Raw genomic sequence first — 24921 nt, forward strand, 5'->3', positions numbered from 1 at the left:
GGCCAATCAGGCCTTAGGCTTCGGCGGGATGGGCCGGGAAGGGGCGGGCCTGCCTCATTTCGACGAGGCTTGCCTGCCGGCTGGACGTGCAAGACCCATCTCGCTGTAAGAACAGGTTTGGTGGAGTGGAGGTTTGGGGGTTGTTAGCGCCGGGGGGGGGATGCGTCTTCGGGCAGGAGGGATTGGGCACCCTCCTGCCAACGATCGATATTGTTGGGGGGGGCGGTCGGTAGTATCGGGGGTGGGGTGCGTCTTCGGGCAGGAGGGATTGGGCACCCTCCTGCCAATGATCGATATTGTCGGGGGGGGGCGGTCAGTAGTGTCGGGGGGGGTCGGTAGTGTCGGGGGGGTGCATCTTCTGGCAGGAGGGTTTGGGCACCCTCCTGCCAGCGATCGGTCAGGGGGCCACGGCCCGCTATACTTATTGCGGCAGAGAGATCCCTTGCCGCGATAAGTGTAGCGGGCCGTGTCTAATCTAACCCGATTCTCTAACCCGCGTCTGTAACATGGACGCCGGTTTACAGAATCGGGGTTTAGTTTAGACCGATTCTGAATAGGACGCCTCTCTTGGGCGTCCTATACAGAATCAGGGCCTAGGTGTCTTGCGGGCCTCGCCTTCAATATAGGCGGCCTGCCTGGGGGTCATTTTTTTTAAAAAACGTACATCCCGATTGGCTGATTAGACAGCTGTAGGACGCCTACAGCTGCCTAAAATCGGGACGCACTTTTGGAGAGTCAGGGCCTATAAGCCCAGTTTTACACAGAAAGATTAGAATAGAGATGCCCAGGTCAGACTATACTTGTTTCTGGTGGTATTTCTAAAACAGCAAACCAACAACAAGGAAACAGAAACCCCTATGGAAAATAATCAAGAAGCAAAATAAGTGGGGATGGAAACGTACACACTTATAGACTGTGTGTCTGAGTGAACTGTTTATTACAACTTAGACTGTTTTTTGATCACTACGATAAATCCCCTTTTTTTGTCATCATCTCCGGTTGATATGTACAGTTGCATCCCCACTTACTCCCCCCCTCCCCTTTTACAAAACCATAGCATGGTTTTTAGCTCTGGCCGCGGCGATAACAGCTCCGACACTCATAGAATTCCTATGAGCATCGGAGCTGTTACCGCCAAGGCCTGCGATAAAAAGCGCGCAATGGTTTTGTAAAAGGGGGGAGGGGTTAATTTGGTATTTCTAAAACACCTGCAGGAGTGCACATGTATTTGCTAGCATGTACAGCAGGATCCACTATTTTAGAAACAGATCCAGATAAAATTAATATTATGATCCCAGCAGCTTTCACATGAAAGTGTCAGTACTTCCACTTGGAAACAGCAATTTTGCTACTTACACATGCAGGTGACGCCACTTCCACATGTATCTGCTTCATTTTAGAAACCTACATGTGTAAATGTTGCCAATATAGGCGGAAAATTATCAGGCTGTGAGGGTACACACCACAAGTCACATTATGGCCCACAAATTACGGTAACAGAACTCCGGGCAGCAGATTTGTAGCTTGATGCTCTCATGCTTCTGGAACGCTGCTGCTTGTGAAGCGGCTTGCAAGCAACATTTTTTCTTTTACCACAGGATTCCAAGGTGTGGTAAAAAAAAAAAAAAAAAAAAAATCACATTTTACTGCATCTTGAAAACTTCCCCCCTAAGTAATCTCATTTTGGATATATAAAAATAGGGGATTAAGAAGAATGGTTCCCTTAATCCCTTGTATAAAGGCCATGCTAGAACCTGTGCATGATTCCAAGCTGGTGTAAAACTTGATGGGGATTCCCCCCCCCCCAACCCACCACATATACATGCCTTTCCTTGGTAAATTGGGGAAGGCACAAATAGGTTTTTGTCTCACCCAGGGCCTGTCCAAACCATGTTGCCAGAGGTTGTGGTAAGAGCGGATAGCGTAGTTGGTTTTAAGATAGGTTTGGACAGTCTCCTGGAGGAAAAGTCCATAGTCTGTTATTGAGAAAGACATGGGGGAAACCACTTCTTGCCCTGGATTGGTAGCATGTAATGTTGTTGCACTTTGGGTTTTGGCCAGGTACTAGGGACTTGGATTGGCCACCGTGAGAATATGCTACAGGGCTTGATGGATCATTGGTCTGACCCAGTAAGGCTCTTCTTATGTTCTTGAAATATCTGTATGATGTGTTCAATGCAACTATTTGCACATAAAGATGCTTCTGATATATAGCTCAGTGGCAATACCTATTCCACCCCTAGCTTTCTATAGCTTTTAAAATAGTTTGATCCTATGGGGGCAGAAAAATATCTAATGTGCTGAAATGTTATACACCTTGAGCTACCTTGAACAAATGTGAACTAAATATAAACATCATGAAGGTAATGTACATGGGTCCCCTTTTATCATGCTGTATTAAGGTTTGTTATCGTGGGTCACTGCAGTAAAACCTCCGACGCTCATAGGAATTCTATAGTTTCTACAACATAATAATTGTTTTCCATTCAAACTTGTATAAATTAATATTTTATGCATTATCATATTAATTTTGTTTGTTAGGAATGTGAATGCTGTTCAATGTTCTTGAAAGCTGTGCAGGAATCCTCTACCTAAATTAGTGCCAGGGGGGGAGGGGGATGCTATTTCAAAATCACATTATCAATAGCGAGGGATGGGAAAGTTCTACAGGACTCCAGAGAACTCGCCTGTTCCTAGTGATTGAAAACAGATATTGAAGTGCCCCCCTACTCAAGGAAGGATTAATGTGTCGAGGGCCCCTAGGCACACAAGTATACTGGGCCCTCTGCCCCCACCCTACCCCACCCCCACCCCACCATGTCCTGCCCCATGCCCCGCCCCATGTATTTACCTATTTTCTTATTTACTTCATTATTTTCACTTTATTGCTTTTATTTTAAAATTCAAAACAACAAAGATTACCATACCAGTGCCAGTGTATAGTTTTTCTTCTATGCAACCTCTAAATATCTCGGTTCATAGACAGTAACGCGGAAGACAAAGGCGCGCGCCGACAACTGTGCGCAAGGCGGAGGCGCGCGCCGAAGAAAACAGGGAAAAAGTTAAGTTTTCACTAAAATGTGGGGGGTTACAACCACCCAAACTCCCCACAATGTCCCCACAATGCAGCGCGATCTATATAAAGTAAAGTGGGGGGTTCCCCCCCACACCCCCCATCGTAGCCCCTAAAAACAGTCTGCTCGCGCCTTTGTCCCAGCGCGCTTTTGACCTGACACCAAATATCTCTGAACAAAACTCCCCTTCCTTCCTAGAGGAAGAGCTCTTCAGCTGGCAGGGCTTTGAGAAGCCCCCCAATTTATATTTTGCATATGGGTAGGAGGCATGGGGCATGGCGGGAAGAAAATTTAGTGCCCATCATTTTATTGGACTAATACATTTCTTACTTAGTTTTCAGAGGTTAAAATCTCGTTCTGCTGTTATAGTATCCCTGTCCTGACCTGAGGAAAAGAGTTAGGGTCTCTGAATTAGTAAAAAATGTATTAAAATTAGTTCAATAAAGAGTATCATCTTATTTCCATTTTTTATTAAAAAACGATTATCAACACAGCTACAATAATACCTTATCCTAAAGCAAAAATAAATAAATAAAACAAATAGAAATTTTGTTGCTACCTTTGTTTGGTTTATGCTTTCTTCATCTTCTCATCATTCTCTTCCTGCCATCCACTGTCTGCCCTTTCTCTACCTCTTCCATATGGCATCTGTTCTCTTTCAATGCCACTTCCAGAAATTGTCTGCCTCACCCTTCCATCTCTCCCCCCCATTGGTGTGGCATCCATCTTTTTCCTTCCCTCCTCCAATGGTCTGGCATATATCTCCTCTCTTCTCCTTCTCTTTCCTACACCCCCATGATCTGGCATTTCACTCTCTCCACTCCCTTCCCCCCACTTCCATCAGCATCTGCCCCATTTCTTTCCCTCCAACCTAATTGCATCCAGTATCTTCCCCCTTATGTCTCTCTCCCCTTTCCCTGCACACCAATTCCATTAACATCTGCCCTCTTTCTTTCCCTCCAACCCAATTCCATACCACGCTGCCCCACCACCCTTCCATACCATTCTTTTCACAACCCTTCCATATCATCCTGTTCCCTTTCTCTTCTTCCACCACCCTTCCATACCATCCTTCCATACCACCCTGCCTCCTTTCTTTCCCTCCACCACCCTTCCATACCACACTGCCCCACCACCCTTCCATACCATTTTTCTCACAACCCTTCCATATCACCCTGTTCCCTTTCTCTTCTTCCACCACCCTTACATACCATCCTTCTCAAAATCCTTCCATACCACCCTGCCTCCTTTCTCTCCCTCCACCACCCTTCCATTCCATCCTTCCCACCACCCTTCCATTCCATCCTTCCCACCACCCTTCCATGTCACTATGCCCCCTTTCTCTCCCTCTAACACACTTCCATGCTCCTTTCTCTCTTCCCCTCCAAACATTGCAGCTGCCGGCTCTACCTTCTGAGCTCCTTTGCAGAAGGCAGCCTGAAAGGAGAATTAGAACAGCTAACGGCAATGGGCCCCCCACTGCATCAAAGGCAACGTGGCCAGATCTGTTTCAGGAAGGTCCCACGATAACTGCTTCTGCTGGTCCATCCCCCTCTGATGTCATTTCTTCTGGAGCAAGTAAGTGATGTCGAAGGAGGATGTACCAGCAGACCTAGTCATCTTAGGATCTTCCTGTAACAGAGCCAGCGGTGTTGATGTCAATGGGGGGCCCATTACCGTTGATGCTGGGAGGGGGCCATTGCCATTGATGTGGGGGGGGGGTGTTTCTGTTTAAAAAAATGGCAAGGTGAGTCATCCTCCTTCAGCGGGCCCCCCTCACAGTTGTGAGCCCTAGGCACGTGCCTACTGGGCCTATTCATTAATCCGACCCTGCCCCTACTGGCAGGAATGAACTTGGATGACTCCACTCAGCTTAGAGGGAACACTAGTACTATGTATTTCAATGGAAGGGAACTTATCTTAAGATTGAAATTAACAAGAAAAATGTTATTAGCTAGCGACACTGTTGGCTTGTTGGTTTAGTCTACATTGATAATGAATGTGACTATGCTGCAACCATAATAATAATTATGTGGCTCTGCTGCCTTTTTGGGAAGACTGGATGTAGCATGCCTTCATTTACTATGCTATATGCTAGACAAGTTTCACTATGATTAAAATTAGCGTAGACTTTTTTAAAAGCATATTTTTTTTCTCTAATTAAGGGCGATTCCGACAACTAGAGATCCTGGATCAAGTTACAAGTGTCTTCTCATCGTTATTGAATAATGTTAATGCTGCCCAGAACAAACTAGGAACAAAGACAGAGGAGAACACAGTGGAGAATTACCAAAAAGCAAAGAGGATACGAGAGAGATGGAGAAGAATATGCCAGCTTCTTAGAAAAGCCTCTAGGCAGAGCATAACATGTCAACCAAATACCCAGGACAGTCAAGTTCCAGAACTTTTCCAGCAATATGAGGAACAATCCCCAAACTCTTTTACCACTAACTGCTGTAAATTATTTGGGGAATCAAGGGAACACTTCTCTGCAAACAGGACTGGGCCACTTTTAGGGGAGGACCAGTTGCCATCTGTAGACAATACACTGAAGTCATCACAGCCAGTAAAAAATCTTCGAGATATTTTGCATATGCCTGGAAAACAAGGTCACCTTACTTTTCAATCAGAGATACCAATCAGAGAGAGAGTGTGGAAAAAATCTGGACTACTTTTGGAAAAAACACTAAGAAAGGCTTCTGGCATAGAAGGCCAGGCTCCAGATTCATTTGAAATGGAAGAGGTAAGATCCCTGGCTTATACAATATAAATGTTTTGCAGTTGTAAATCAAATCCAAATTATCTTCTTTATTAAAATTTTGCATTTTTTAAGTGGCCCAAGAACCTTTTAATGTTCTTTAAATCCTTCCTCCCTTTATTCCACTTTTTTGGAACTCCTCAAATCGTAATACCACCAGACCTACCCAAAAATTGAAATTATCTTTCCCCTCATTAAAAGGCATTTCCCATCCAGGAAAGCTAGGGACTTCCCTCCCCTTCAGATTCACCGAGCTCTGGAACAACCTCACCTCTCCTCTTCGGAACCTGTGTTCTCTCCAACTTTTCCATAAACATCTGAAAACCTGGCTATTCTCAAAAATGTAACACTCCCTCCTCCTTTGATATCCTAGTCCTCTAAACATTCTTCTTTCCTCCGATCTTCATCCTTTCCTTGGAGTTCCTTTCTTATCCCAATTCCTGTAAACCGTGCCGAGCTCTACGACTGTGGAGATGGTGCAGTATACAAACCTAAGGTTTAGTTTAGTTTAGTTTTAAATCAATTTTTTTGTCAGAAAAATATATTCAATTTTCCCCATATTCTATATATAGCACTCAGATTTAAATTTGTGCATTCACCTAAGATGTGCATGCAAATTCATTGAGTAATGAGCCCTTAACTATCAATTGGATGCTAACAACCAATTATTAAAGTCAATTGGCACTCATTAAAATTTTTTTATTGCATATTTATCATATATACACCCAAAAAGGATACAGGATATGGATATTTAAAAGAAAAAAAGATACAGATATCTTTCAACAATACCTTCTATATTCCATAATACTCTATAGTAAACATATAAAAAAATCCATTGATCTAAGTCCAACAATATATAGGCCCTCTTCTATCAAACTGCGATAGAAGTTTTTAGCATGGGGAGCCACGCTGAATGGCCCGCGCTGCTCCCAATACTCATAGGAACTCAATCAGCATCGGGAGCAGTGCAGGCCATTCAGCGTGACTCCCTGCGCTAAAAACTGCTATCACAGTTTGATAGAAGAGGGTCATAGTGTGATTAATTGAAATTCCTTTTCAAAGTCATGGTTTTCCTTCTTCATGTAATTTAAGAAATTGTTCCAATGGCACTTATTAAAATTTACGTGTGCGTCTTGTTGCGCACTATTCTTTAAAACAAAGTAAACCGTGGAGTCCGATGTTAGTGAGGTTGGCTTTATTGATATGAGAAGAAAGGTGTTCACAATTTTAGAAAAAGTGAAGTACATACACAACTTGAGTCAACGAAGAAGACCAAAAAGATCTTCCTCAGGGGTCCCAATTGGTCTCTTCTGATATTTTGTGGATATAGCAGCCTACACCCAGCATAGGTTGGATGAGTTCAATTAGGACTCTTCATTATCAGAGCTGTTACTGCCACGACCAGTGCTAAAAACACTAATGCGGATTTGTAAAGGTGGAGGGGGGGGTAAGAGTTTATATTTCCTCCCGTTAGCAGATCTTCATGATATTTACAACTTTATTTTTTGGTTTCATGTCTTTATATCATTTGTATCCACAATGAATATTCATGAAAGAAATTTGCAAACCAAGAAGCCAGACTAAGGGGCTCCTTTTACAAAGGCGCGCTAGTGGTTTAACACGTGTAATACCGCACACTAAACCGCCGGCCGCGCTAGCCGCTACCGCCTCCTCTTGAGCAGGCCAGCGCGGGGGTTAGTGCTTGATGAAAAGTCGCTCGCATTAACCCCACTAGCGCTGCTTAATAAAAGGAGCCTTAAGTTGTCTGGGAATCACCATAAATGGACCAAAACTCCATGTACAGTATTAACTCATAGATAAGTGTATAGCTCTCTTTAAAGTTTAAATATGATTGAGTCACAGTACAATCTGAAGAAAATTAAATTATTAATAAATGGCTTATGCAAGTGGATATGAATATAAATACAACAGTTATTGGAGATTGAGATATTGGACTGATGAAGGAGTTGTGGTGAGGCAGCAAATCAACTGTTCTCATTGGAAGATCTCACCTCTGATGGTCCTTGGCTACTAAGAAGTGATTTAGATGTGTATAATTTCTATATGCACCTAAATCTAGACATTTCAATGACAATTTAAACCAGCATTCTATAATGGCATCTTGATAATCAGTACTCAGCATTTGCGCTCCTTTCTTGAGATATCCAGTTATAGAATTGCCTCCCTTACACCCTCCCCCTCCCCCCATTTACAAAGCTGAGGTATTGGCTGCCATGCAGCAAATGCTATGATGCCCATTAAATCCCAAAGGGCATCAGGGCGATTATCCCAAAAGCAGCCGGTACCATGGCTTTATAAAAGGAGCCCTTTATTTGCATTTCTTGTATTTTTATGCCATTATTTTGTAAATTGATTTATGTTATAAACTTTAATTTAAGGCAACCAGGATGAGACTTGTGAACATAGAGTGTAAATAGTAACTTGTAGCAGTACCCTTAGATACCTGTGCTGTTATTCATAAACGAAGGCTTTTAAACAGCTTAAACAGGTTAGGAGATATCATTCACCGGGTTCTGCTCTTATATGAAGTGCAAGTTTTAGTGCACAAAATCCTCCACATAAATCAAACTATAAAGTGATCTGGTGTAAATTCTAACAATTTTTTTTTTTTTTAATTAACAATTTTTGGATTTAAGACAGCACTTATCTTATAGCGCTGTCTTTGCCCAACGGGACCCGTTTCGCCGATCCTTCGGCTTCTTCAGGGGTCGTGATCATTTATGGGCAGCTAAATTCACTGATTTCTTTTCAGAAAATGGCGCCAATTACCATTATGTAAACACAGATCACAGTCCCTAACTCCGTTCTAATTTATCCCACACTTTCTTGACTTCAGATAGTTTTTGTTTCTATCATCTCCACTGAAAGGCCATTCCACACATCTGCCACCCTTCCAGTATTTCCTTAGATAACTTTGAATCTGTCTCCTATAACCTGTACCCTATGGCCCCTGACCTGCCCATGCTCATCCTAGGTCCAGGCTTCCTAGAAGTTAGGTGCTTAGGGGGAACGTCTAGAAATGGCACCCTACCAGTGCCTAATTTAAATAACAAACACCATTTAAAAGGGTGCCACATTTAAGAGCTTGTCCCTGGTTGTGGTTTCTCTACCATATGATTTTGAGCACTCGTAGGGCTACCAGATTTTCCGTTTGGTAAATCCGGACCCCTACACCCATCTCCACCCCATCATGCCCCAGTCCTGCTCCCAAACCCACTCCCAATTATGCCCCAGGTCCGCCCCCCTCTCATCGGGCAGGACATTCGCGCATGTGCGGATGCCCTCCTGCCCGATGCGATGTGGAGGGAAACTTCTCAAAACCCGGTCAAAGTGCCGGATTTTGAAAAGCCATCCGTACCCTCAGACGTGTCCTCAAAAGGAGGACATGTCCGGGGAAATCCAGGTATTCATAGCTGAGCAACTATGAAAGTTAATGTTGGGTAATCTTATTATATATATTTTTGAGAACTGTTTTGGATTCACCCTCAAGTTAGACATTTTTCCCAAAATGTTGTTTTTGGGGAATCATATACCGACGTCAGTTACAGAGTTGCGGCCACTTGTAATGTAGGTGCCGGAAATGTAGGCCAGGTTTTTTAAGGCCTACTTTCTGGTGGTATTAAGCATCATAAAGTGCCTATCAAGGCACTTTATGATGCCTAATGCCACTTCTGGCATTATTGTAACATCAAACCTCTAGTAGCCACCTATATATTTTAAGTTTGAGATTTTTCACACTATGTTCCTCAGAATGCCACACTGTATAATCGTGTGGTAGCTGTCCTCATAGGAACTTTGAGGACGGCTACCACACGATTATACAGTGTGGCATTCTGAGGAACATAGTGTGAAAAATCTCAAACTTAAAATATATAGGTGGCTACTAGAGATTTGATGTTACAATATATTTGAAATATTTATGCACTTATGCACTTCTGGTGCGAGTCCGGTTCCGTTTTTTTTGATGCTGGTAGGCGCCTACCTTTTTCTTTTAAAAGCTCTTTCTTTCATTTTTTAATGGCGTCTTCAACTTAAGTTAGGCGCCAGTAGAGCGTCTATCAGTGCCTAACTTAAGGTGCCATTTATAGAACCCGGGCTTAGATGACTTAGTACGGCTTAAAAATTCAGTTGTGGGACAGATCCTTATGTTATCAGACAATGCTACACTTTAGTGAGTTTTGCAACACACTGAACATTTTTCTGGCTTCATTTGCCTCAAGTGCATTTTACTGGAGCAAACTAAGTAAAAGCATCTAGCAACCATAATGAACAATTGCTGGGCAGCATAAGTTATTTTAATGGAAACATAACTTTTAAGGCCTCGCATCTGTTCGGTTGCCTAATTATAAATGCAAAACCAACATAATTCACTACTGAAACATCACAAAGTGAGTTTAAATGGATTTATAATGTCGCTGCATGTTCTTTATTTCATGTGGCATGCAGCTGCTATGCTTCATCTCATGTTTCAGAAACAAATGAGGGTGACAACCATCCTTTTCTCTATTTTGTTCTGATTTTCTCTGTCACTTCTCATTTCATTGGTTCCCTTATTTGGAACCCATTATCCAAATGTCCTTCTTCTCTTTCATGGGTCATCAGCCACATCAGCCGCACAAACAGCTCATAGCTCCTTTTTGTTTTTTTGTAGCTTCAGTCATCCCTGCGACCCCCAGTTCCACCCACTCCCCTGTTCCCCTTCCCCCATACTACCACTGTGTCATGCCTGCCTTTGTCATTGGGATTTTCATCTCTGTAGAAGGAAAAATACCTGCATTCTTCTCTGTCTTTTGGCTTGCGCTGTATAACTAGGGCTTCTGACTTCAGGGTTCAACCAATAAATACAGATTAAAAACTCCTGATGAAAAAAAACAAAACAATCAAGATATTAAAATTCTGCTTTGATTTGCTATTTGAGAGCGATTTTTTAAAGGTACTTCCTATAGTACCCTTTTCCCAGCTTAATTTGTATCCTCCTTTCTCTGACTAAATGCCTTTTCTGCACTGACAGTTTCTGACAAAAATGTATATAATTAATCTTTCTAGAAAACTTACCCAGCCATAATACCAGTGGTACAAAAACAGTAGTAAATATCAATTTTTAGCATTCTCAAACTAGAACCCTAATTTGTAAATATCTAAGAACAGATGCCCTAAATGTGACATATTAAATTTTTTTTCTTCCATTTCCTGAAGAATACAAATGCAGGGGACACAGGCTTGGTCTTGTTAAACAATCTGAAAACTCACAAGAAACTTAAAGTGAATATGGACCAAAAAGTCCCACATTCAGAGTTCAAAAACGCTTCATATGAGCAATAGGTGTAAGTGAAATGTATGTAGCCTACAGGACCGGTCCCTTATGTGGCCCCTTAAAAGGGCAATTTCCAAAGACGTTTTCAATGCATAAAGCAGAATTTGTGGCAGTTGGGTTATTAAAGTCAGTTTGCCTTGATATTCGTCTAAGCCAGCTAACCACCAATAGGAGATAGCCACTAGAGTCTTATTAACATTAAGGACCAATCAGTGCAGTTCAAGACAATTAGTTACTACAGCAAGACCCTTCTGCAAAGAAGACATAGGGCTCCTTTTACAAAGCCGCGCTAGCGGTTTAACACGCAAAATGCCGCGTGCTAAACTTGCGGACGCACTAGCCGTTACCACCTCCTTTTAAGCAGGTGGTAGTTTTTTGGCCAGCGCGGGGGTTAGCATGTGATGAAAAGTCGTGCGCATTAACCCTGCTAGCGCGCCTTTGTAAAAGAAGCCCATAGTAACATAGTAAATGACAGCAGATAAAGACCTGACCAGTCTGCCCAATAGTCACACTCATTATACATTCATGTTTAAATTGTCTTTTCTTCAATATTTTTAGGCAATAGACCATAGAAGTCCCACTCCAGCCTATCCTAACCATCCTGTCAGTGGAGCTTCTATCAAAGCCATCCCAGCTCATCCTAAACCGAATCACCATATATGGGACGCCCAGTACTGGCCTTACTTTGTTTTTCTTGCTTGGCGCGTGCAGTGTATGTCCATACTTTTTTGATTGATTTTCCTACCATTCTTGTACATTGAGAAATTGAGGACATGATTTACAAAGGCAGGCCATAGAGGCCAAAACACGTGCATGTCGAGCCACCGCACAAAACAGTGATTTGACTAATAAAATTGCACACCAACCTTTCTTGGACCGCCACTGTGGTTTGTTGGTTCTAAAAGTGAAGTTTCCCTTGATTGAATGAAAAAAGTGAGTTAATTAAATAAATGAATGTGTTCAGAGAGAAAATTTTGCTATGAGTTCAGTTTTTCCCTCAATTTTGTCTGAAGGTTGAGGGTTACAGAGGAAAGTTATAGTTTAGTTATAGTTTCCTGGATTTCTCCTTGAGGAAACCAAGGGTCTCTTTTATCAAACTGTGCTTGAGATTTATAGTGTGAGCCGGCACAGTAAATGGCCAACACTCATTCCTATGAGAATTCCTATGAGCATCAGAGCACTTACCTCACTGGTCCATGCTAAAAACTTATAGCATAGCTTGATAAAAAAGTGGTGGTGGTGGTAGTGGCGGCAAATTAGCTAAACTAAGACTTCAACTGTTGTTTACGTCCGGTTCATGTATGTTTTTTGTGGAAATTTTTCTGAGAATTCTTGAAGGGTCACTAGTTGTAAATTCAAGGGATTTGAGTTCCCGAAGGATTCAGACTCTGGGGAATTAAAATTGGTCTACTAAAGAACTAAGGCCCGGATTCTCTACATGGTGCCATTGTCAGCAGCCACCTTAAAAGTGTCTGCCAATCATGTGTCAATCATGCAAAGGCACCGTTTAGAGCAGGGGTGTCAAATTCAATCACATAAGGGGCCGAAATCTAAAACACAGGCTAAGTTGAGGGCTGAATTTTCTATTACGATACTTAGGGCTCCTTTTACTAAGCTGCGATAGCGTTTTTAGTACGCGCTAAACCCATGCTACACAGCTAAAAACGCTATCGCAGCTTAGTAAAAGGAGCCCTTATTTTTAGTAGAAATATAGATCCTTCCTTGCTCTGAGACACCTGTGACGTGGTCAGGCACTTCTGTGAAGTGCCCTGCTCCAAACTAGCTTTTACACTGAGATTGGGTCCTTCTGCCTACAAATGGGTACTGAGGCAGCAGGGTGAGGAGCTTGGAGTGCCACTGGGACCGGGGCTGCATAGTCAGGCACTTAGATGCGACACAGTCACCGAGGGTCACATAAAACCGCCAGGCGGACCAGATTTGGCCCCCAGGCCTTGTGTGTTGCCATATGTGGTTTAGAGAATCACACCTCTGTCAAAGGTAGGTGCCAAAAATTTAGGCCAAAGATTTCAAGGCCTATATTTCCAGTGCCTACCTTCGACATGAATCACACCTACATAGACACATTATGGCGCCCAATGTCACTTCCGGCATTAGCCACATCTACAATGGCATTAGGTGCCATAAAGCATCTCTGGAGGCACAGTTCCAGTGCTGTCTTTTTAGGCACCAGTAGGCATCTTGAATTTTCTTTAAGTCCTGTTTTAATCGGCATTTAATTCTACATGGTATGTTTGATCCTTTTATTCCTTTATTTTGGAACGTTTACCGATTCTCCTTTGCAAGAGGTATTCCTCTCCCTTCCTTCTAAAAAATGGATTAAAGGAGTCAAGATCTTCAGTCAATTTTTGGTCTTTAAATTCTCTCAACTCTGGAATGATCTCCCCCTTTTTTTAAGGAGTTCTAGTTCGTTTCAATTTTTCTGTAAATTTTTAAAAACTACTCTATTTGCCAAACATTTTGAAAATTAATTCTTTTGAAATTTTGCTATTATCTTCTATTTATCATTTGTAAATCATTCCCTGTTTATTTAATTGCTGTAAACCGAGTCGAGCCTTCTCAGAATGATGACTCGGTATACAAAGTTAAGCTTTAGTTTAGTTTTAGTGGTGTACAAGTGTGTGTCTGTAGGAGTTCTAGAGCAGCTGAAACTCTACACTGAAGATTTAATTTCTCCTTTAGAAAGACTAGGGCAGTTTTTTGTTTTTTTTAGCAAGATAAGGGAATTCAGATAGGGAAAAAATAAATTCTATTTCACTGGTAAATTCTATTTCACTGGTAAGAACATCTCAGTTCAGGCTTCTGGGCAGGCAGGTTTAACTGAGATATACATGCTCAAAGGGAGGTAGAATTTCTCCTTTGGTTTTGGTCAGTACGGATATTGTTCAAATGTATTTTAATCTCTAAGACCCCCTTTAATCAAGCCGCGTTAGGGTTTTTTTAATCACTGGCCGCTGCAGTAAAAGCTCCGACGCTCTTGAGAGTCAAAGCTTTTACCACAGTGTCAGGGGATAAAAAAAACCCTAACGTGGATTGATAAAAGAGGGCCTAAAATATTTATTGAAACATATTTTGAAGATTTATACCCTATTTTTAATGTTATCTACTTTTTAAAAGTGAGTACAATAAAAACACCTTTGAAAAAAGTGGAAGTGGATAAATAAATAACAATAAGTAAAAATGCTCCCCTTATATGGACTCAAAGCACTACTTCCGATGGAAGAAAAAGCCTCAGGTATTATTGCGGTAGAGCAAGAAATGCTCAAACTTCCTCCACCCACATCATCGGCAAAAAACTTCCAAGAGGAGTGTGCTATTACCACTACTCTATTTATGCAGGACTATGATCGTTTGCTGCCTATGAACTGTGAAGATGAAATAACATATTAGCCAACGTTTCACAGCACACAGCTGTTTCTTCAGGGCTTTGTTAAATGTCACTTCCCCACAGGGAAAAAACACACAAACATCGGAGGTAGTGCTTTGAGTCCATATAAGTGGAGCATTCTTACTTATTGTTATAAAAACACCTTTTGCACTTTGTATCATGCTGAAGTTGTAAAATACATTGAACCCTAGCTTTACAAAACTTTTTCAGTATTAGTTCACATGTGCCTAGCACTTTCTATGTGGATGAGGTTGTGATTGTTAGCCTAAGTACCGCTTTCCTGAGAATGAATCTTGTTGAAGACCCTTGGTTGCATGATTACAAAGAGAAAGAGATAGTGGCTATCACTAGGAGGCAGGGCTGCGCTACACTAAGTCTGGACGGCCTGGCTGCACAGAGCGATAGTCAACAGGGCCCATATAAGTGTTTTATGGGCCCCAGCTGAATATTGGGCAAGGGCCCATAAAAGAATATGTCTTAGTTTTAAAAAAAATGCACCCCTACCCTCCCATGAATGCCTCCTCTCTTCTTCCCCCACACCTGGTGTCAGAGGACCCCCCCCTCAACCTGACCACCTCCTCCAAAATGTATAGGTTGGACCCCCTGGGCATACCCACATACCTGGTGGTCCAGCAGGGGTCTTTGGGGGCAGGAACGCAGCCCATCGCTCCTGCCCCCTCATAGCGCTTTCTCAAAATGGCTGCTATTACCTCGTGACAATTTTTGAGCAGTCCTAAATTCACCCACTCATCTTATATGGGCCCTGACTGAATATGGCTGGAGCCTACATAAGCCCTAGCTTCATTTCAGAACTGCCTCTTGGCCCACCCTTGACTGGCCCCACTTATTTTTGGGCCAGTCAGAGCTGAAATTCAGTGGAACTGCCCAGCTTAGTGATACTGAATATCAGCATTTAACTTCTGATTGGTGATTTAAGTGAGCCAGAGCCTGTTTGGCCCGCTTAAATCACTCTGAATTTCAGCCCCAATTTACCTACAGGTCTTCCAGCTCAATTACAAAGGAAAAATCTACAGAGTGTTTCATTCTGAAAATGCCAATGGTGGTGGAAACAGGATACATAAGACTTCCAAAATTAAAACTTTGGCATAATCTATGTCTCCTAACTTAACCTGCCCTTATATGCTATGGGCAAAAGTATCCATTCTATTACTGACCTACACTAGGAACTAGTGTGTTAATTGAAGGGGAAACAGATTCTCGGAAGATCTCTTTCTCCAGGTAAAAAGCTATTTACTCAAGGAACAAAAAAACAATCACTTTGAGACTGATTCTACAAAGGGCACCTAAAGTTAGACGCCTCTCAGACACCTAACTTAATTGGCAAAATTCCCTTAATAGACTCAATAATCGTAAAAAAAAAAAAATTCATTATGCAAAAGGTGCTTATCCGATTCTATAATATACGAGTGGACACCTATCACATGATGCTTAGCAGTGCCTAATGTCTCAGAGCATTTCTATGGGTGTAGAATGACTTAGGCACCACGAAACGCAATTCTCCAAAAACTTAGACACTTGAAATGTAGCTTTTAAAACTCTCGACTACATTTCAGGCACCTTTTACGTAGGCACCACTAATCATTTTTTTTAGGCACTGGCTAATTTAGATGCCTTTTATAGAATCAGCCCTTTGGGCCCAATATTCAGCTGGAAGCAGCCAGCATTTTACTAACTTCCACTGCCATTATCCCTGGAAATTTAATGCTGGGCCATGCCCAGGCTCTGACATTAAATTCCTAGGTATACGGAGCTGGTGAAAATATAGCCGGTTAAATGTGATATTCAAGTTTCAAGCTTATTCACTGTTTGATATACCAACCATCAACAAATATCTGGTCAGTTTATAATGCTAAAATTATGTTAAAAATAAAAATAAATACGACTGCTTAGCCCTGAACAGGCAATTTAACCAGCCAGGAGCTGTTTCTGGCCAGTTAAATTGCTTTGAACGTTCACTCCTTTGAAAAATATTCTACAAAGACCAGGACCTGTGTTTAGGTGTGCATCTATTTATGAGAACTAGTAAAAGAAACGCATACTGTAGTAACTTAGTAGATGATGGCAGACAAAGACCAAATCGGCCCCTCTAGTCTGCTCAGTAAGGCAGTTAGGGTTGTAACTGCTGCTCCATGCAGGTCCTCACAACATGCCCAGTTTAATTTAATTTAATTTTAATTTAATTTTTATGTACCGCTAATAACCGTGAGGTTTCTAAGCGGTTTACAAAAATGATGCATTAAAAGATACAATAAATAAAAATAAATAAGATAGGTACTTGGAAATTCCCTAACTGTCCCAAAGGCTCACAATCTAACTAAAGTACCTGAAGAAACAATTGATGAAAAGTAAAGATAAAAATATAAAGACAGAGGTAGAGATAGAGATAGAAATGAATATTCCAACAAGATGGCGGCCAGTTAGGTCATCTTCTGTGCTGTCTCCCTTGTCCTGCTTTTGTTTTTGTTTTATTTTGCCTTTGTTGATTTTTCTTTTAAATTTCTTTTTTGTTGGTTTTTTGTTCTGTCTCTGCTGTTTTCATTTGGGACTTCCAGTCTCATTGGTGTTTGCTTCTTTTGAGCTCACCTACCGATTTGCAGTTTGACAGTTGTTTTAGAAGCATAAGAAAAGTTGTGTCACTGTTGCTATAAGCTGAGATGTCCAATGCATGGTTCCCAGCATTTTGCTGTTCAGAGATCCTCTATGTATATCCCACTCCTTTTTGAATGCCATCGTCATTTCTCTCCTTAGCCTTGCAAAACATAGAGCAAAGAATTAAAAAGATGAACTTTATCTTGCCATCTTCCTGACATCTCTGAAATAAACCTTTGATTTGTTTCGTGTTGGTGTGTCTTAGATCCAAAGTTTTGATGAAGACATTTCACGAGGAAGGAACCCAGAAGCTATTTCAGGTTGGCAGTCACTACTCTTTTTAAAATATATGTTGGTGTGATCTCTCTATCAATATACTGTATTTTGTAATGGCTCTGTGTTTCTATTTTGTTTTTTCTAAGTGAAACATTTTGCAATGTAGCTTTCATCACACCTGCTCTGGTGCAGTGGTAGCTTCAGCCTGGCGTAATTTTACTTGCAAAATGCACAAGGTCATTTAGAGAAGTATATATCATATAGATTGGACTCTTTACTTTCTTTTTAATTTGAATGTGGTAGGTAGATTAGTGCCATCAGTCACACTTTCAGAAAGACAACAATGCTTTTGTATCAAAGGTTTTCCCATTTGTGCTACTTTCTCTCCAGTTGAGATGGTCCAGACCAATTACGTATTTCATGGGTTCAATCTATATAAAACTGCAGTGTAGTGAACTGTGATGCCTAGATTATTTGTGGAATTGGTAGGGTTAATTTTGCATAGGTTTTAAGATTATTCTTCATTTAACAAATGAAAACATCTAAACTGAGGCTTTTGGAGGACATGGAAAAGAGATCCCATGTGAGCTTGAAATACTCATGTACGAGCACATATTTAGATAGGGGGGGTCTATATTCAGTGCTATTTAGAAGCCGGGAACGGCTCCCAGCCATCTACTGGATTTATTCCTTCATCCCTGAGGCAGGCTTTCTACTTGAAGCTGAAACACGGACCTTGTCAGGTCCAGGAGCAAAGGAAATGGACTTTGTACATGTACAATTTGTACATGTGATATGTTTTAATGTATGACTACATTTAATAAATTTTATTGGTTCTAAGGCTGATGTGTACAGTCCCTTCCCCACTTGCTTCCTTGTTCTGGTTTATCCTTGGTGAGGTTGTTTTACCTTGGTTTTGTGGATTGTATTGATTTTATTAAGACATATTTTTTCAATAAGTAGATGAACATTAAGACTCATCTACTCATTGAAAAAATATGACCACATCACAGAAGCATACCACGACTCACACTGGCTCCCAATACAAGCAAGAATACACTTCAAATTCTACTGCCTACTTTTCAAAGCTATTAATGGAGAAAGCCCATCCTACTGGAACAACCGACTAACTCAATCCACCTCAACCAGACACAGGAGAACCCACTCACTATTCACATACCCACCAACTAAAAATGTCAAACGAAGAAAACTATATGACAATCTAATGGCCACCAAAGCAGCAAAAGTAGACAGACAAATCACCAATCTGCTGTCTTCGACCATAGATTACAAAACCTTCAAAAAAGAAACTGAAACCCTACTCTTCAAAAAATACATAAAACCTATTTAACAAGACCAGTTCCTTCCCAATCTCCACATACCACTCCATCTACCCCTTTCAAATATAAAATGTTTCTAATTACCCAATATGTATCACCTCAAGTTCCCAACAATTCATATGTAACACCTATGTAATTCCTATGACAATTCTTATGTAAAGTTACAATTCTTATAACCTCCTGATAAATCTTATGTAATCCGCCTTGAACTGCACGGTAATGGTGGAATAGAAATCACTAATGTAATGTAATGTAATCATTTTTTCCCAGTCTTTGGTTACAGTTCCTTCTGTCTGTGCGCTTAACTGTGTTTCCAGGGCCTTCTTATCCATTTACTGTTTTTCTCTTGTTCTTCATTTTCTGCCTGAAATCCATCTTTGGCATTAACTTTTAACATTCAACTTTCTTCCAATTATTTTTTTTTGTTGTTTGTTTCTTCTCAAAATCTATGTTATTTCCATGTTATACCTTCCTTTTCCATCTATCCATGTGTACCATCTTCTCCTTCTTCTCCCTCTTGGTGCTAATTGGTTTATTACTCAATTAAACTGCATGTGCAAATTGGACATGCACCCAACTTTGAATGTGCAAATATGAGTGTCGTTTATATGTATTAAAATTTGATATACTTCTATAGCTAACAATAGTTCAAAGCAGTGTGCAAGCATAAAAGTACTTAAAAAGGAAAAAAAAAAAACTCCACAAAAGTAAAGGACAGATCTGCCAATATACTGTACTGTACATGCAACAACATTCAAACTAAAAGAGAATGCATGGAGGGCCATTTTTGAAAAGAACATATGATTTGATGTTTCCCGTTAAACATCCAAATCGGAAGCACAGAAAAGTCTTTTTTCAAAGCTGAAGCATTAGACGTCCCCAAAAATACTTTTTTTTCCAAAAATTGCCTACTTGGACGTCTAGGCCAACAGGATGTACAACCCTTAGGATGCCTAACTATATACTCTGTTTTTGACCACAGAAATGCCCAAGTTGAAAACATCCAAATCCAGACCATTTGGACATGAGAGTGGTCATCATTATGATGGACAGGCCACACAAACATGTCAACAAAGCAGTGGGACACCTTAGAGAGCACTGCTGTAAACTTAACATAAAGAGTTCCAGAAGTACATCTCACCATACACCCCTTATAATTTATGGGAAGCCCTCAAAAACCTACTAGAACTACCTATCTATCACAATGCATATGAAACTAAACGAGTCCAAAACAAAACTCCTTTGGCTCGGCCAAAAATTAAACCATCTACCTTCCTCCATCCCATTGTCCACCGGCCCCCCATTACAGCTCGAGTTCTCAAGCAAAGTTCTGGGTGTCACCTTAGACTCTTCTCTATTCTTCAATGAACATCTCCAATCCCTGGTGAAGAAATGCTTCTTCAGCCTTCACATGCTAAGGAAAGTCAGACCCTATTTTCACCAAAAACACTTCGCAGTCCTAGTACAATCCATCATCCTCTCCAGATTGGATTATTGCAATTCTATCTACCTCAGCCTAACCAAGAAAAGCCTCCACAGACTTCAGCGGATTCAGAACGCCGCAGCTAAGCTTGTTTTCGCAAAAAGCAAATTTGATCACGTCTCACCACTCCTGTCTAAGTTCCATTGGCTCCCAGTAATCCCCAGGATCCACTTCAAATGTGCGTGTCTGGCGTACAAGATCCTACATGGCATCCTTCCTGCCGTTATCCCTCTATCCTGGAACTCCCCAACCCCTACTTCCTCCAGATCCTCCCAAATTTTTAAACTATCCTTCCCTTCCATAAAAGGTATTTCCCATGTAGGCAAACTTGGGTCATCCCTCCCCTTTAGAATTACTGAGATCTGGAATAACCTCACCTCCCCTCTCCGAACCTCAAGCTCCCTCCAACTCTTCCGCAAACACCTAAAAATCTGGCTATTCTCAAAACTGTAACACTTCCCCCCTCTTAGGCCTCTCACCTTCCCCCTTTACACCTAACTCTTTAATCTCTCCACTGTAGTTCCTCTCTCATCTTTCTTCCTGTAAACCGTGCCGAGCTCCGCATTCGTGGAGATGGTGAGATATATAAACCCAAGGTTTAGTTTAGTTTAGTTTAGTATCTACCATCCCAAAAGCCCTCATGGCTGCAGGTGGCACCTACTGTACAGTATATGGCAGTAGAGTAGGGTTTTGGTGGGTTTTAGTGGGCTCATACTTTCCACAAAAATGTAGAGGTTAGAGTGGCTTATGGGCTTTGGTCCTCCTCTCTATGGTTCACTAGTCTATCCACCAGGTTACTTAAGACACCTGTTTGAAGCTCTAATAGGCTTTCCCATATCAAGTGCTACTGTTCTAGAGATAAGTATGTACTCTTTCATTCAAATTTTTTTAGGGTAGGAGGGGGTTAATGAGCAGTGGGGGAGTGTGTATGTATCCAGTGATCATCTCATTAGTTTGGGTACCTTTGTGGCACTTAGATGCTTCTAAAACAGGTCTAACTGTGAACATCTAAGTTCCATCGAGGACATCTTGGGAAAGGTTTGATTATATGTGCTGGACGTCCAAATTGAGACCACCCATAATATGCCCCCTGGAATTCTGGATGCACAGCGGGAGAAACGTCCATCTAGATGTCCAAGAAATTGGTTTTGATTATAGGTACTTGGACGTCCCAGCGATTAGGACATCCAAATGCTGACTTAGGTGTTTTTTTAAACATCTTAGTTTATTATTGAGCCCATACTCATTGTGTCTCAGGGACAACTTAACTTGTGTAATGTTTGTAAATGTTTAAGATTAGCTTTGGAAATATTAGTATATATGATATTACAATAGTCAATTTTAAATGTAAAGAAAGCATGGATTAAAGTGTATAGGTCCATATTTTCAAAAAAAGTGTCTAATTTCATGTAGTGTTCTGAATATATTGAAACCTTTTTTTTTTACGTTTTCTGAAATTTGGTCATTGAATGTTAGGCTGGAGTCAACAGTGACTCCAAGATATTTAAATTTTGCACAAACAATAAAGATTTATAGTATATGAGAGTTAGTGTACAATTGCAAGAGAGCATACTCATACATGTGGTGCATGGAGGAACATGGGCATGTCTGCCAGTAATGCATGTGACATATGCAATACTGTAAGTTGTGCATGGTACTTGCTGCACTTACATGTGCTCACTTACGTCTCTCATAGACTTGCATAAATGGGTGCTCTTGCATTTAGGTGCACTGACGTTGGCTTATATTATATTATAATTAAGGTTGCCAAACATCTGGATTTACTTGGACATGTCCTCTTTTTAGAGGGCGTATCCGGGCGTCCGGATGGCTTTTCAAAACCCAGCACTTTGGGTTTTAAAAAGGTTCTTCTTTGGGATCACATCGGGAGGGCGTTCGCACATGCGCATATGCAACACGCTGATGTCACACGCACGTGCGTGATGCCATCCTTTTGCATCCTCACATCTGAGCCTACTTTTTAAAGGAGCATATGTATCTACAGTATATTGACTTTATAAAGTCAGCACTTAAAAAAATTTTTTAGATGCCCTGTAAGAAAACAACCCCATATAGTGGGGCGGGGAAAAAGCTAAAACACTGTGTACAGAGTGAAATAAAAAGCAGTTACAGTTCCTTCTAAAACAGTCCAACAGCTTCTGTCAATATTACTTATTCAAGTATATGAAGGGGACAATGAAGGAACTCTAGATTTGGCTCAGGCCTTTCTGGGAAGCAGCTCAAGGCAAGGTGCTATACCTATTTCCCAGAAGGGTTTACGTGAGGCTATATGTTAAAGAACGGATTTGCCTCAATTCACAAGGAACCCCAGTGGGATTGGATTATGCTTTCCCTGGTTCTAAGCCTCCTTCTCTAACCATTAAGCAACTACTTAAAAAAAACAACATCCAAGGCCTGGCATAACATGCCAATTAGCTGGTATGCTACAGCAATGACAAAGTTTAAAATTGAACTGCAGAGTGCACACTTGTGTAGCTAGAGCAAACTGAGAATTAGAAACTCAGTGAAGGCCTCGTCTCTCTCGTCGTTTCCCTCAGCCTTGATTTTTTTTTCAAATTGGTTCACTTTTAAGTGCTCCCAATGATAGCTGATTCTCAGGCTCTTTGAAACTTCTTTTTATTTCACTACAGAGTAGATTCTGGCTCTTCGACTGCAATAAGCTTTACAATAAGACTTTTTTTTTCCCCATTTCTGGCAACATGCAACGAGTCGCTTTTTCAAAAACCCCAAAGCTAGAATATCCTAAACCAATTTAAGCATCCACAAAAAAGGAAGACAGTTTCTAGCATTGCATAAAATATTGCATTTTGTTTTTTTATTAGGTGGTTTTTACCATTGGTATAAATTAGTAATAGTACTGAGAAGAAAGTATAATCCTTATTTAATTAAATTCATCTATACTCCCAGGTTGGCAGCAACAAGACATATGTGAGACTAATACCCACAGCCTGCCTACATGCAACTGCAATTAAAAATTCACTCTACAGTTGCAACTGGCAGTTTAGTGTTGCTTTTGGCATTTACAGATTCTTTTATTTTGCGACTTTTTTTTTTTTATACCAAACACATATGCTAGAGCAGATGTTGCTTATTTGTTGTTTATTCAAATCTGCGGGCTCTGGCAGACAGCACCATTGTTCTGTAATGAAGCGTCATTCACTGCCCTGCATCAGGACACAGCAACTGTAAAACAGCCAAAGCTGGCACCCAGCAGGAGAGGCAGTTATTGCCCTATAGATGGCTGTTTGCATTATAAAGCTCGTATTTTTTTTTAAAAAAAGGAAATGCTGAAAAGGGCAGTTGGGGAGTAGAAAGTCACTTCATTTACTGTGTTCTGGCCCTCATGAGGTGGAAGCTCAAATGGAAGCTCATCTGTTAAAGAGATGGTAAATGAGATAGTTTGCACTGGATTCGCTCGACGTTCAGTTCGTGCTTGCAAGTGGTGAGAGGGAACAGGAGGACATTGCCGAGTCCAATGTTGCTTAGTGGCTTGATGTCTTAGTGCAGATGTCTTCTAGGTGCAGTTGTCTGCATATTATGGACAAAAATGTTGGCCAAAGTAGACCCTGCTGATCCTGTAGCTTATGCGCCAGTTCAAAGGCATTAGAGTGCTGGGAAGCTCCTCTCTAACTGCTTCTCCCAAGAGGCAATCAATCAGAGTATTAACCACCTCCATCTGGCACATTTATGACAGGGAATTTTTCCAGTAGTACAGATCTAATGTGTCTTGACTCTCAACTCACAGCACTGGGTGTCACTAGTTAAATTATTGAGCCTTTATCTTTGCAGTATGTGGTCATAGTGTAATTTCTCAGAACGGGCACCAAAAACATGTCAACTTTCTTGTGACAACTCTACAGCATTATTATCATCACATCTTCCTTTCTTCTACCTAATGTCCTCATACCTCTTTTGGTTTATGTAAATTATGAAAGCCTTCCTTTTCACAAACCATATATCATGTTGCAATGGTTTCTCAGATTGGTCCTGGAGAAACCCATATTCAGTAAAGATGGGCAACAGTGGCTTACCAAGGTAGGGGGAGGGGCTTTCTGCCCTGGGTACAGACCATAAGGGGGTGCTCCCAGGGTTGGCATCATGGTCTGGGCTGCCGACAAAGAAAGAACTCACATACCTTTGGGCCTGCCTTCTAAAGCAGCATGAGTGGTGGCGGTAAACAGATTTCTTGTGGCCTGGCCTGCCGAGGCCTTCCCTCTGCCGCGTCACTGATGATGTGGCAGAGAGAAGCCCTGGTGGAGCAGGCCGCAAACAGCCCATTTGGTGCTGCTTCCAACGGTTGGCCACCACTGCAGCTGCCATTGGAGGCCCAGAGGAATGTTAAATCTCATGGTGGGGGGTTGGGGGGGGGGTCAATCGGGTCTGGAGGTATTGCACAGAGGGATGGGAGGGAGGGATGGAAAACTGCTATACAGGGTGATTGACAAGAGGAATGGAAAGCTGCTGCACATGGGGGAGAGAGGACGAACTGTTGGACAAGGGCTGGGGAAAAGGAAGGGAGATGCAACAAAGAGGTAGAAAGAGATGAGAGGGATAAATCTTGCATATGGTGGAGGGGAGGGAGACATGCATGGAGAAAAGAGAAGGAGAAATGGTGGAC

At 41.5% G+C, this 24921-nt stretch overlaps 1 protein-coding gene across 5 annotated transcripts in view; it reads left to right on the forward strand.

Moving 5' to 3' along the window:
- The window catches only part of ITPRID1 (ITPR interacting domain containing 1), a 219089-nt gene that overhangs the window by 128116 nt on the left and 66052 nt on the right, over positions 1 to 24921 (forward strand). For all 5 annotated transcript variants that reach the window (XM_033930566.1, XM_033930567.1, XM_033930570.1 and 2 more), the window contains 2 exons: positions 5240 to 5817; positions 17449 to 17503. In XM_033930566.1, the coding sequence (XP_033786457.1) occupies positions 5240 to 5817; positions 17449 to 17503 (633 nt within the window). The remainder of the gene's footprint in view (positions 1 to 5239; positions 5818 to 17448; positions 17504 to 24921) is intronic.

This window comes from Geotrypetes seraphini, chromosome 2 (genome assembly GCF_902459505.1).
Source record: "Geotrypetes seraphini chromosome 2, aGeoSer1.1, whole genome shotgun sequence".
Lineage (NCBI taxonomy): Eukaryota > Metazoa > Chordata > Amphibia > Gymnophiona > Dermophiidae > Geotrypetes > Geotrypetes seraphini.